General features: G+C 56.2%; 2 protein-coding genes across 3 annotated transcripts; one reads left to right on the forward strand and one right to left on the reverse strand.

Moving 5' to 3' along the window:
• Positions 1 to 1,226: 1,226 nt before the first annotated feature.
• On the reverse strand, positions 1,227 to 5,262 carry MYL4 (myosin light chain 4). 2 transcript variants are annotated; one of them, XM_072356485.1, is made up of 8 exons: positions 5,099 to 5,262; positions 4,879 to 4,992; positions 4,251 to 4,278; positions 2,888 to 3,037; positions 2,261 to 2,434; positions 2,026 to 2,103; positions 1,778 to 1,821; positions 1,227 to 1,471 (listed from the first exon to the last, which is right to left on the reverse strand). In XM_072356485.1, exons 2-7 carry the CDS (start codon positions 4,975 to 4,977, stop codon positions 1,793 to 1,795), a joined length of 558 nt encoding a protein of 185 aa, XP_072212586.1. In that variant the 5' UTR covers positions 4,978 to 4,992; positions 5,099 to 5,262; the 3' UTR covers positions 1,227 to 1,471; positions 1,778 to 1,792. The 2 variants fall into 2 exon arrangements, with proteins under 2 accessions (XP_072212586.1, XP_072212584.1); XM_072356483.1 differs by lacking the exon at positions 5,099 to 5,262 and having other exon boundaries at positions 4,879 to 5,049.
• Positions 5,263 to 7,258: 1,996 nt separating this feature from the next.
• On the forward strand, positions 7,259 to 11,156 carry LOC140262360 (parathyroid hormone/parathyroid hormone-related peptide receptor-like). Its single transcript, XM_072356662.1, has 13 exons — positions 7,259 to 7,499; positions 7,934 to 8,039; positions 8,389 to 8,499; positions 8,600 to 8,724; positions 8,880 to 8,974; positions 9,207 to 9,381; positions 9,462 to 9,615; positions 9,744 to 9,804; positions 9,927 to 9,993; positions 10,112 to 10,206; positions 10,327 to 10,468; positions 10,546 to 10,587; positions 10,714 to 11,156. Exons 1-13 carry the CDS (start codon positions 7,332 to 7,334, stop codon positions 11,071 to 11,073), a joined length of 1,701 nt encoding a protein of 566 aa, XP_072212763.1. The 5' UTR covers positions 7,259 to 7,331; the 3' UTR covers positions 11,074 to 11,156.
• Positions 11,157 to 13,697: the final 2,541 nt, after the last annotated feature.

The raw sequence follows: 13,697 nt of genomic DNA on the forward strand, positions 1-13,697 counted from the left end.
TGCCTGCCTGCCTGCTTGCAAGAGCCTCTTTGCCTTTAATTTACAGCGCCATTCCTGTCTGCACAGGAGCTGGAGGCTGGAACACGCTCTGTGTGCAGGAGCAGAAGCACAGTCTGTGCCTTGCTGGTGTAGGACCATCACAGCCAGCGGGGCCCCCAGCCCCTGCTGCACATTTCCTCTGTGGGTTTGGGCAGATCCTTTGCCTCTCTGCTCCGTTCCCATCTGTAACAGCACGATCCTCTGCAGGAGCAATGCCACTGCAAGACCATGACCCCAAAGTGCAGCAAGTGGTGTCCTATCGTGCCCTTTCACCACAGTCCTCTGCCAGGTTAAATCGCAGACTGCACTTTAAAGGCATGAAATGCCCAGATTCTCCCTAGTGGAAGCTGCAGAAATACCACAGACAGAAGCTAGAAATCGAATCGTGCATCTATAAACAGCTTATGTTGCTTTTTATGAGCATTCATAGCAAGCAGAGGGAATTGGAAGCAGCTGTTGGCTCAGGCGCTGCGCAGAAATGAGGCAGTGGGGGCTGAAGTCAGCCATGCTAAAGGAAACTGCTTTAAACTGCCAGTCCGAGCCGTGGAGTGAGGGCACTGCAAGAAGGAACAAAGCAAAGCGTTGTCTGCTCCCAGCAGCTCTGCTGATGGGAAGGCTGAGTTGTCTCTTATGGATTGTTCACCACTTCTAAGGATGCCAGCACCATTTTTGCAGGTAGGGAAGGAGCTTCCAGCTGGCCTTGCACAGCCCTAGACGGCTCCTGGCTGCTGTGTGTGTGTATCAGAGCCAGACAGGGAGCATGGTCTGTCCTGGCTGGGATGTAGGATGATAACCATAGAGCAGCAGGGCCAAGCGTGTCCCTCTTTGCTCCGTAGTGTTCAGCTTAGACCTGCAGGGAATGCTCACAGCACAGCAGGGTGGATGGGCTACAGATCCGAAAGGTTTGAAGATGTGTCCCAAAACCAGAAGGATTGCTGCTTATCCCTCATCTCCAAGCCTTCCTTCCCCCAGCTGCAAGACCCCCAACCCACAGCAAAGGCACGGAGATGAGCAAAGACCCTCATGCCATGCCTGAGCTCCTCCCTCCCATCTGGAGGCCACCAAACCCACTGTTTTCCCTTCCTTCCCTTGCTGTGACACCATCCAGCCTCTTCTGGTTGCTGGATCCTGAGCTCCCCCACCCCATTGCTTTATGACCAGCCCGAAGCCAAAGCACAGAGACCACGTAAGGGAGGATGGAATGAGGTTTAATGATACAAACTGCACAGGAAAAACCTGAAAAGAATAATTTAAGGCTTGGAACTGAGGTGCAGACTTGTCCCGTGTTTACCCACTGGGGCACATTCATGGAGGCTGACTGTGTGCTTGTGGAACACCTCTGCCTTCGGGGGACATCTGGGGAAAGGGGGGACGTGGATGTAGGAATCTCATGGTTTGTGGGGCTCAGATGGATTCCGTCACCTCCAGGAACCTGAGAGAAAAGCATGAGAGGGATGAACACAACAAACCATTGCGATAGGAGCAGCAGGTGAACCCCAGGTGTCCACAGCTATAACTCCATGCCATTAACAAACAAACAGGCAGGTTCTGTGTAGAATTAAACCTCCCTGGCACCTCTATGGCTGCACTGAGTGGGAGCTGGGAAGAAAGAGATTAAAACCCAAATAAAACGAGTGCTGGCCCTTCAGAGCTCAGACTTTGGGGCTTTTACCCCTGACAGCTGCATGCAGAGCTTCCAGCCTTGAAGCAAACAGGGGAGAGACCCCGAGCGACCCACCTGAAGTTCCTTGGCTCAGCCAGACATGATGTGCTTGACAAAAGCTGGGGAGGAAATGAGAAATGAGCTCTCAGACACACAGCGGGAGACAAAGGGGACTTTGGGAACGTGCTGCCTTCAGGACATCACTGCCACAGCCCAGGTGACACATCACAGCCCTCTATGGAAGATGGTCCCCACCTTCCTCTTGGTGTCCTCACGGAGGACGTTTTGCCCTCCGGGACCAGAGCACCGTGCCTGGGATGTACCTTCATAATTGATGCAGCCGTTGGCGTCTTCTTGTCCTGCCATGAGCTGCTCCACCTCGCTTTCTGTCATCTTCTCCCCTGGAGGAAGAGGATGGGGAGGTGAGGGGAAGGCTCTCGCCCTGCTGTGACCTTTCTGCCCTTCTTCCAGGCAGCCAAAGCCAGAAGAAGGAGGAGAAGGGAGTTGAAAAGGAGGGGGGGTTGGATCTGCGTTCTGCTCCTTCCCACGCAGCCATACCCAGCGTGACCAGCACGTGGCGCAGCTCCGCTCCCATCACCAGCCCGTTGCCCTCCTTGTCGAAGACGCGCAGCCCTTCCACGAAGTCCTCGAAGCTGCCCTGCTCCCTGTTACGGGTGAAGTGCTGCAGGATGGGGAGGAAGGTCTCAAAGTCCAACATCTTCGTGTTCATGTCTGAAGGCGGAGGAGGAGACGGGGTCAGGGATAAACCCCAGGTCAGCCTCCACAGGCCTCCTTAGCCTTTCTGGATCTCGTTTCCATCTGAGCATGGGGAGAGAAGGCTCACAAGCCGATGGGGCTGTTGGTGCATTAAGAAGGTGGGAAGATCCACACAAAGCATACTGACAAACATTAAAACCAGCAGGTTTGTCACCAAACCGTCCCTGTGCTGGAACTGGGTGACGCTGGTTTACAGGGTCCTGTCTGCTGGTATCCCTGCCAGCATCCCCACTGGGGACAGCCCTGGTTTAGTCGTGGTACAGGGAAGGAATTACACAGGAATGAAGCCTCTCTGTGTCACTCCTTTCCCAGCTCCTCCATCTCACCGGGCTCAGGGAACACGATCCTTCAGTAGCTCTCAGGGTTTACTTGTCCCACCCCATCCCCACAGCCCCATTGTGCTGTCACCTTCTGGTTTGGGCTTGCCCAGCACCTTCAGGACCTCGGCGTTGGTGGGGTTGTGACCCAGAGCCCGCAGGACGTCCCCGCACTGCGCGTAAGTGATCTGCATGGATCCCGTGGGTGTCCGGTCAAACAGGCTGAAGGCTTCCTTGAACTCTGCGGGGAGGAAAAGCTCAGCTGCCCCTGCCCAGGGCTGCCCCGTTCCCACCCCACCAGGAGCAGTGATCAGCTCCACCAGACCCAGCCAGGTGAGCCCTGTGTGACACTGCTGGTGTGTGGGGTCACCATCTCCACATCCCTGCTTGGAAGGATGCAGAGATTCATTTCCAAGCTCTAATTATCACCTGCGGAGTGTTGCCTTTTACCTGGAGGAAGGAAGCCTACATTAGTATTGCTTTCCTGCCTTACATGATGCTTTTCAGCTTCCTGACTTATGCTGGATTCCAACCTGAAGACACACATTGACTACACATTGGCTATACATTAACTATAAGTTAACTATACGTTAACTACCACGTGCCTGCACTGCTCACAGCCCCATCTCTGGTTCCTCGCTGCTGCTGAGGTGCAAAATGCAATGAACTCCGTTCTCCAAGACCTCCCAATTGCTTTCGTTCCTGGCTGAAGCCGTGGGCCCCGAAGCTGCCGTCCGGTGCCCATGTGCCCTGCAGCCCCACACCAGCAGGCAGGCGTTGCTTTTCCTGCAGCAGCTGCTCCACACACTCCTGGATTTCATCCTGCTGCCTCCGAGCGGTCAAATGGGCCAAGTGTGTGATCAGCCCCTCCATGAGGTCCACGTGGGAGCTCAGAGCTGAGAGCTTAACAGACATGGCGTCAATGAGCTTCAGGTTCTGGTCCATCTCCTTGGTGATGCTCAACAACAGCTCGCTGATGGCAGAGCAGTCGTTGGGTGGGATGGGGCCGTCGTTGTCTTTGTGCTGTGATGGAGACTCAACGGGCTGCTGGATGTTCTGTTGGCTTTGCTGGGGATTCCCACCTGGGGCTTCAGCTTTTCTACTTGGCATCTTTGTGTCTCCTGCTGAACATCCCCACGCCCTGGTTCGTCCCCACGGTGTCAGTGCTGTGGATCTGTGTGTCCCGGTGCTCTCCTTGACCTCACAATGCTTCTATCACTACAGGTGATACCCGGGCAGGGCTCTCACTGCCTGCAGGGGCGCTCCTTGGTGTTCTCCCTTACTGAGGGGGAACCCTCAGCACAAAGAGCAGCCTCAGTCCCAGCCGGGTCCCCACGCTGCTCCCAGTCACCTCCACCTCCTCTCCTTCCTCCCCCTCCCCACGGTACTCCCTCTGTAGAACCCCCCCCCCAATCAAACGCCATCTATGGGGGGAGGCGATGCTCGGCACTTACCTTCGATCTGCTCCGCAGCGAACTCGATCTGCCAGGGGGAGAGAACAGAACGTGGGGACGGTGTTGGGAGAGGGAAGGGCTCTGCTCAGCCCACGAGCATCCCTCTGAGCCCTGCAGCCCGCTCTGGGCGGTGGCCCAGGGATGTCCCCCCCCATCAGCCGCAATTCCAATGGAGAAACCAACACAGCGCGGCGAGGATGCTCAGCCTGTGGGGCTGCGTTGGAATCCCATGTCCAGGGATTAAACAGCCTCTGTGCTGAGCCCGCTATGAACAACCTGCGGCCGGGGCTTCAAAATGGAACCGTATCCCGGGGAATGGCAGCAACCAAAAGCAAAAACGCGAGGGCTCGCACAAAGGAGGCTGTCAGACGAGAGGAGGCGACGCAGGGGGGGGAACCGCCTTACGATGGAGGCGGCGGGCGGCAGCAGCAGCAGCAGCAGCAGCAGCAATGTTTTCTATTGCTGCCTCGGGCTCCCGGAGCCGCGGGGCGTTGGAATCAGAGCGGCATCCTCAGCTCAGCACCGCGCAGCATCCCGGCCGGGGCGATGCTCCCCTCCCAGCCCCGCACCGCACGCGTGCCGCCTCGCGTCGCCCATTGACGGAGCCGAGCCGCCGTCCCACGCTCACCTTCACGCTTTTGGGGTCGAAGGTGAATTCCTTGGGAGCCTCCGGGGCTGCGGCCGCTTTGGCTGCTTCCTTCTTGGGGTCGGGTTTCTTGAGCGGCATGGCGCTGGATGAGACCTGCCCGGCGGAGCGATGCGAGGCGGGGGCTGCTGCCTCCGTTATAAACCCAGCCCTGTCCTCACCCCGCAGGGGCAGGCCGGCTGCTGGAGCAGCTGCTACTTACTATAAAAGGAAGAAAACTCAAACGAGAGGGGCCCCAACTCGACAATTGCCCATTGTCATCGGCTCCAGCGCTGGGGGAAGCTGATCGGGCTGCCCTGGATGCTCCAGGTTCAGCCGTGAGCTCCGGGATCACGAGAGCTTGCCCAGGTGGTGGACGCCCCTGGCACCTGCGTGGTGTGGGGCTGTCGCTGACCCCTAAACCCGGTGCCTGTGTGGGGGTGGCTCTATAGGAGCTGGTGGTGCAAGCATTCAGACCTCGGGTTCTTTAGTGGGGTTCACTCCCCCTCCGTGTCCCCATCGGGTGCTGCCTGAAGGGGGACAAAAGGATCCATTGGGGCTCAGCAGCCCAGAAATGTGGCTCAGGGATCAACCTGCGACATCCTCACCCATCACTTTAAGTACAGCCACACAGCATTGCCAGGATGGATGTGGCTCTGGGCAGCCTGGGCTGCTGGTTGGTGACCCTGCACACAGCGGGGGGTTGGAGCTGGATGAGCACTGTGGGCCTTTGCAACCCAGGCCATTCTATGATCCTATGAACATCAGTGGGGGAAATAGCAGCTTTGAGAGCTGTGGTAATAGAAACAAATGGGGGGAAACCGTTTGCAGGTGTTGGGAGCATCTGTGCCCTGTTCGTCTGATCCCTGCCCAGAGGTGCACTCAGGGAGATGGGCTGCGCGTGCCGACCTCTGCTTCCCAGTAGGAAGGAAACCAGCCCAAGATTCAAACTCTGAGCTTTCCCACCCGCTGCCCCCCAGCCTCGTGTTGCAGAGCTCAGTGCCGGCTGTGCCACCAACGGGGTCAGGGGGGTCCTTCAGAAGGAGGGAAATGTGCTGCTTATCATCTGCTGATTGCCAGCACGGATGTGGGGGCTGCAATGATGGGGCTGGTGGGTGTCACTTACTGTGATTGCTTCCCTGATCTCTGTGCAATCCAGCAGGCAATTTAGCAGAAAACAACATGTTTTGTTCACTGCAAACTCCAGCTCTGGGTCAGATTTCATTTGCAGTGGGAATCCAATGGCCCCGTGCCTCCCCTCCACCACCATCAGCCCATGCACAGAATGAAGCTCCGGTGACCTCCCCCACCTGCAGCCCTGCTCAGCAGGAGCTCCTTGTCCACAGACCAGTCCCCAAAACACCACTCCTGCCATCACCCATCCCATTTCCTGTCCTAAAAGCCCACCCAACAATGAGCCAAAGAACCGCACTGCTCCCCCCTCAGGATGGGGGTCTCAATAGGGCCAGGGTGAGGGGCAGCTGCCAGCTCTGCCCTGTTCCCTCTTTGGTTTATAGCTGCACCCCACTGCAGTTTTCCTCTCTGGTTCAATCAGAGTGAGCAGCAGCAGCAGCAGCTTCTGGGCTCTGCTTTGCTCTCTCAGCTATCAGACAGACTTTTGCAAGCTGCAGGAACCCAGCAAAGCTCGACCTCCTCCATGCAGCCCCCGGTGAGGACCAGAGCTCTGCCTGGATAACGCAGCAGCAGGGAGGCCCCCAGCTCTGCCCTGTGCAGGGCTTTGCCATTTACGGAGACACCCGGCCGTGGTTTGGGGTGCTGCAGCTCCCAGGGTTTGACATGGAGGTTTTGAATTGGTCAAGTCAATGGGCTGGTGGGGGTGAGCTGGGTGTGGGCATACAGCCCCAGGGCTTCCCCATAGGGTGATAAGGGACTGCAGTGATGGGGATGGTGCTGGACCCAATGCTGCTGAGTGCCCAGACGATGTGCAGCTGTGCAGTGAGATGCTGCAGGAAGCTCTGGGGGGGGAGTGGGGCTGATCCCTGATCCCAAGAGAAGGAAAAGGGTTAAGGACCGTCTGAGAGCAGCGCACTGAGATGCTCACGTGTCGCACCCTCTGCCTCCCCACCTCCAGCTGCACTCCCATCCCCTCGGCTGCTCAGGACCAGGTTGGGGTTCGGGGCGGTGGGGAAATGCGTGACAGCTGAAAAATGAGCTGCTGGGCAGGGAGAGACCATCTGAGAGCAGGAATCCGCCTCGAGCAAAGAGGATTTTAGCACCTAGGGCTGAGCCAACAGACCTCTGCCATCCCCATCCCACTGGGAACTGTTTGCACACCAAGGAGCAGCTTAAAGCCGGCAGGACACCAGCACTGGACAGGAGCAGGGGAAGCTGTGGGGCGGATGCCCAGCATGGCAGCCCCGTATCCATCCCCATAGCGCTGCCCCATTGACACCTCGCCTCCATGGGGACCTGGTTTGGGAGGGCGCTCCCTGAGGATGCTGCATCTCAGCCCGCAGCTCAGCTCACCCCGTAGCCCGCAGCGCTGCGCTGCTGGGGACGCAGCTCCCATCCCTCGCTGGCTCCGTCCTATGGAGGCTGTGGGCAGGGGAGGCGTCGTGGCTGCTCTGCTCTGCTGCTGCCTGCTGGGCTCGGCCCGGGCTCTGGTAAGTGTGTGTCGGCTCTTTTGGTCTCTCTGCTCTGTTGGCTTTCATTATGCATTGCTAATATTGCTAATTGCAGTCCGTGCTGCTTGGGGATCTCGTGGCTCTGGCTTTTCAGCAGTGATGGGGGGGACACTGATGGGACAATGCAGCCCCACAGCACTCCACTCGTGGCTCCTTCCATTGCCACTGATGCTGCTTTGCCCATCCCGGCTCCAATTTCACCCCGTGTTGCTCTGCTCTCCCTGCAGTGCTCGCTGTTCCTAAGCAGGACTCTGATCCTGTGATCCCAGGGAGGGCGCAGTGCTGTGGGGCTGCAGCCTTTGCTTCCAGCCCTGCTGCTCTGACACTGCAGCACGGTGTGCGCAGAGCAGATCGGAGCCCGGACAGCAACAGCCCCACTGCAATGGGGTCCTCACCCCTATCTCTGTGTGCAGGTGGACCCTGACGACGTTCTCACTAAGGAAGAGCAGATTTACCTCCTGGTGGAAGCCAGAGAGAAATGTCAGAGAGACATCAGGGCTCAGTTGGAGAAGGTCAAAGGTAGCACCCGGTTTGTGGGGCTCCTGGCAGCGCTCTGTGTGTAATTAGCTGCTAATCAGACTCTCACCCTGATGAGCCGCTGCTGGCTACGTCACATTGCTCCATGCACACTGCAAATGAGGGGACAGGGATGGGAGGGGGATGGGATGGGGATAGGATGCGTGCGATGGATGGCAATGGGATGGGGTTGGAATGCATGCCATGGGTGAGGATGGGATGTGGACAGGATTGGAGGCATGGGATTGGATGGGATGGGATGGGATTTGATGGGATGGGATGGGATTTGATGGGATGGGATGCATGCTGTGTCACTGGGACACGAAGCGCAGTGTCTTTGCTCCCTGGTCAGACACCAGCTGCCTCCCAGAATGGGATGGGATCATCTGCTGGCCCAAAGGCTCTCCCAGCCAGGAGGTGGCCGTGCCCTGCCCTGACTACATCTACGACTTCAACCATAAAGGTGAGCACTTGCAGCTGAGCAGCACCTCAGGAATCACCTCGGGGACACTGCTGGGTTTGCTGCAGGTCCTGCAGCTCTCACAGTCCCCTTCTGTCCCCAGGTCGTGCCTACAGGTACTGCAGTGCTTATGGGACCTGGGAAGTGACCCTCAGCCTCAACAAGACCTGGGCCAATTACACTGAATGCGCCCTGCTCTTCTCCTCTGAGAGCCGGAGCCGTGAGAAGGTGATTGGAAGGAGCTGGGAAAGGGGCTGGGATGGGAGCAGGGCTCCGAGCTCCCCCTCTGCCCTCCAGCACTCCCGGTTCTCCCCGTGCTCTCAGCCCAGAGGCAGAAGGGACGCAGGCTGTGGGAGGTCTGGAGCAGAGCCCTTCTCTTCCAGGAGGTGTTTGACCGCCTGCACTTGATGTACACCATCGGCTACTCCATCTCCTTGGCCTCCCTCATTGTCGCTGTCTGCATCCTCTCCTACTTCAAGTAAGGAGGAGCTGAGCCCCAGTCCCCACAGGGGGAAACCTCTCCATTGTCCTGGGTGCAACAACAGCCCCTGGGGGAACGGGAACCACTCCAGGCTGTTCCCAAAGCCCCCAGGCGTCCCGCCTCATCGGCTCCCCACGACCAACACAACCCAGATCTGCCTCCAGGGGGTCTGACCCCTTGTGGCTGTGGGGCAGCTGTGGCTGTGCTCATGTCACGCTCTTCTCCACAGGCGCCTGCACTGCACTCGCAACTACATCCACGTGCACCTCTTCACCTCCTTCATCTGCCGGGCTGCCAGCATCTTCCTGAAGGACGCCGTGCTCTACTCGGGCAGCGACACGAAGCTGCGTGAGGAGGAGCTGGGGGCAGAGCTGGGCCCCTCGCTGGGCCAACGCAGCCACCTGGTAGTGGGGCAGGACTGGGGGGAAAGGGGCCGTAGCTCTTGGGGAGGACTGATGTGGGCGCCGCTCTGACCCACGTGCAGGTTGGCTGCAAGGTGGTGGTGACGCTCTTCCTCTACTTCCTGGCCACCAACCACTACTGGATCCTGGTGGAAGGGCTCTACCTGCACAGCCTGATCTTCATGGCCTTCCTCTCCAACAAGAACTACCTGTGGGTCCTCATCATCATCGGCTGGGGTGAGTTTGGACCAGCAAGGAGCTGAGGCACGGCCAAGCAGCTCCATTGAGGGCAGTGGAACTTAAACCATGAATCGGGCTGCAAACATTGATTTCAGCCATGCTCCTTTTGTGTTCCACCCCTCCAGGTCTCCCTGCTGTGTTCGTGTCCATCTGGGCCAGCGTCAGGGCCTCCCTGGCAGACACACAGTACGTAGATCCATCTGCTCCAGCAGTTCTTTGGGGAGGGGAAGGCAGGTTGGAAGAACCAGCCATTGGCTGCCACCAGGATTTCAGGTATCTCTTAAGCACGTCCTCCCCTTTCTCTTCAGGTGCTGGGACCTCAGCGCAGGGAACATGAAGTGGATTTACCAGGTCCCCATCCTGGCTGCTGTTGTGGTAGGAAATTAACAGTCCTTTCTGGGAAGAGTGGACTGGTTGCATCCAGGGGCTGTTTGCTTACAGGGCCAGGTCCCTGCAGGCAACAAACCCAACGTAGGTGGGTGGCTGTTGGCAGGTGAACTTCTTCCTCTTCCTCAACATCGTGCGGGTGCTGGCCTCCAAACTCTGGGAGACAAACACAGGGAAGCTGGACCCCCGGCAGCAGTACAGGCAAGCCTTGGCCCGGCTCGTTGTCTGCCCCCATCGGGCTGTGACTGCAGGGCAGAGCTGTGGGGGTGGCTGAGGGGGGTGGTGGCAGATCTCAGCTCAGCGCCCGATTTCTCCTCCCAGAAAGCTGCTCAAGTCCACACTGGTGCTGATGCCGCTTTTCGGGGTGCACTACGTGGTGTTCATGGCCATGCCCTACACCGAAGTCTCCGGGGTCCTGTGGCAGATCCAGATGCATTACGAGATGCTCTTTAACTCCTCTCAGGTACGATGCTCCGAGCACAGCGATGCTCATCCAGGAATCCAAGCTCGGGACTCAAACTCCTCCATCTCTTTTGGCAGGGTTTCTTTGTGGCTTTTATCTACTGCTTTTGCAATGGGGAGGTAAGTGAGGGGCGGCTTCTTTCCCTGCACCCCTCAGCATGGGACAACCAGATGGAGAAACTCAGAGTAGAGAAGGGAAGACCTTTGCTGGCTCTGAGCACCAGCAGCTCTGATCTCTCCTCGCAGGTGCAGGCAGAGATTAAAAAAGCCCATTTTCGGAGAAGCCTGGCTCTGGACTTCAAGCAGAAGGCGCGTGCCAGCAGCGCAGCAGGGAGCTGCTGTTATGGTGGGCTGATGTCCCACGGCACCACCAGCTTCAGTGTGAGCCTGACAGGGCGAGGGCCGGGGGGCACACAGCCCCGGGGGCTGCTCCTCCCTGCCCGTGGCAGCCTACCGGGCTACACCCCCAGCTCCTGCGCTGCGGATCTTTTGCCCCATCTGACACAGGAGATGAGCCAGAAAACCTGCGGGGAAAACACCGCGGGCTTCAAAGACCTGGATGAGAATCAGCCCAGTCGGAAGAAAGAGCTGGAGACGACGCTATGAAGTTAACGCTGCAACTCCCAGCTGGACTCATCTTTGAGTTTTGGGCAACTTTTGTGCTTGCACGGAGAGCTGGGGGGCAGGATAACAGCTGAATCAACTCATTGCCCTTTTCCTTACAGCCAGTGTGCCAAGGGACCACGTGCTCTTGTTCCTTCTTGTATCTACCAGGCCTAAAAACAAGCAACAGTTCAAAACTTCATTTCCTTCCACGTGCAGGTGATTGGTGTAAGTGATGTCTGCATGCAAAGCCTTGAATCATCACAGGAAACGGTCCTCCAGGCTCAGTGCCACATTGTGATGGTCTGGAAAGTGACTTCAGCTCCGGTGCATACAGAGCCAATGAGACTGCGGTCTTTGAGTCTGACTCCCCTGTTCAGCACCCATTCCTGCTGTATGGAGTGAGAGTGGGCAGAGCAGCTCATCTCACCCTCACCTCCATCCTTGTACAGCCCATGGATGTCTGCAGTGAGCAGTTACAGGAGGACAGCTGAGGGTGTGAAGGGCAGGAAGCCCAGCCAGCATCACAGCCCCCCAGCTCCCTGCTGCCCCCCCTGCGAGGCAATGCTCACTGCTGGGTAAAGGCGCTCCTTCCATGCCCTGCCCAGACAGATGGGTGGGAGAATTACAGCACTGTTGGGAGTGGGGATCTACTTGTTCTAATGAGACAGTAATTTCATAATAAAGATAGAGACAGAGAGCGTGTGAATAATTGTGTGTGCATTCATAGAGCTCTCCAGTGAAAGATGTAAAACAGAGTCACAAGGATTAGAAATCACTGCAGGGAGACCAACAGGCAGGGGACAGCAGAGCAGAGAGGGGCACCAGCATCAGCACACCTTCATCACCTCCCACTCTTTTTGCTCCACGGTGGAGCAGGAGAGGCAGGGGGTGACTGATGCTCAAGCACAGAGGCAGGAGCAGGATTCTATTTTACAGACAAACCTGAGCATCTTGCAGTTGATTTGTTCAGCTATTTTGTGCTCCTGACTCTTTAGAAGAAAGCACAGCCTGCCACTGCAAGGAGAGAGCCTCTTTGTCAGGGTAGTTGGCATGCAGCTCACACTGCATCCTTGTTCTGTGGAAGAGGAACCAGCCCTGTTATCCATCTAACACGGACCTGTGAACTGACATTTATAGCTCTCTGCCACTGATCAATATTTACTTGTCCGAGTCTCCGGGGGCTCCTGGTAGCTGAGAGAGGGGTGAGGAATTTCAGTAATCCTATCAGAACAGCAGAGGGATGCAATTAAAAGAAGGGGGGGGGAAAGCACATGCTACAGACAGGCCAGTTCCCAGAGGCAGCAACATGAAACCAAGGAGGGAGGGAGCAGAAGGCAGCTTCAGATTATCGAGCCATTTTCATCCTCATCTTAATACTGAGTAGGAAATAAGCTCTTCAGTCTTGCAGAGTTCAAACCAGTGCATAAAGTGGTAATTCAAGTGGAAGCTGTGCTAAAAACTGTATTAGAGCTGTTTATGAGGGGGCCTGAAGAGTCAAACTGTGACTGAATCAAGGATGGTTGCAATGCAAGGCACATCTCGGGTGCCATCGAGTTCTCCTTCCAGCCCTATGATGGGTTGGGATCAGCACTTCTCCACTCGTAAAACAGGGGGGTGACCCAACCCCCAGAAGGCTTTGGAGCTTAAAGATGGTTTTTAAATGCTTGAGGTAAAAGATGGTGAGAAAAAACAGGGAATTATTTTCTCGACTACTTCTGGTGAAAGAAAGGGACGCAGTCAGATCTCCAATGGGACAAATCTCCATCCCAATGCCAGCAGAGCCAGAGGAAAAAGTGAAGAATGAAAAGCACGTGCGAGGTGTTTTGTCCCAGTAATAAAACATTTACTAAAGCAAGCAGAAAGCAAATGCACAGCAGATAAAGAAAACATCACCATGTCACGAAAACCTGACAGTTTCTGATACTTCTCTGAGCAGAAACAAGACAGAGGTGAGTGCTGACGTGTCTCAACACAAGACTCCTCCTCACCTTCGTGGCTCAAACAAAAAAAAAGAGGTTTAAAAAAAGAACAGATAATGCACACAATGAGTTAAAAACAGTCAAGCAAGATTTTACGGTTTTAACCTCACGTGTCCAATAAGGGGCGGGATTTGAGCTGTTCCACTCCATCAATTGCTTTTCAGGCTCTCCCTTAAAGGCTTCTGAGCAGCAGGTCCCTGAATTTCGGCATGAAGCCCCTTCATTGAGCTTCACTTCATGGGGGGGCGCCAGACTTTGATTGCTGTGGGCACATCTACTTTTCTTTTTACTTCTCTTTGTTTTTTACTCTGAAGAAAGCAATCAGCCCTCTCATAACAGAGGGTGTATAGGCACAGCAGAGAGACATGTTTGCTATGCAGGCATCCACCCAAAATGAAGGTTATTGGAGGAAAAAAGAGAGGTTCTCCACAAGGGAAAAAACAAAAAGACAGCTGGGCAATAGGATTGCTGTATTGAGCACAGAGAAAGCAGGGATTCCACTTCCCCACTTGTGAAATTGTGGTTAATTGGGCTGGAGAAGGATCCCACAAAACAGCTTTCATAAGAAATGAAAGAAAACTCAACTTGCTCCATCCCACTTAAAGCGAGGAACATGGATGCATTCTTAAGTGACAGGGAGAGGTG

This window comes from Excalfactoria chinensis, chromosome 24, assembly GCF_039878825.1.
Source record: "Excalfactoria chinensis isolate bCotChi1 chromosome 24, bCotChi1.hap2, whole genome shotgun sequence".
NCBI classification, from domain to species: Eukaryota; Metazoa; Chordata; class Aves; order Galliformes; family Phasianidae; genus Excalfactoria; species Excalfactoria chinensis.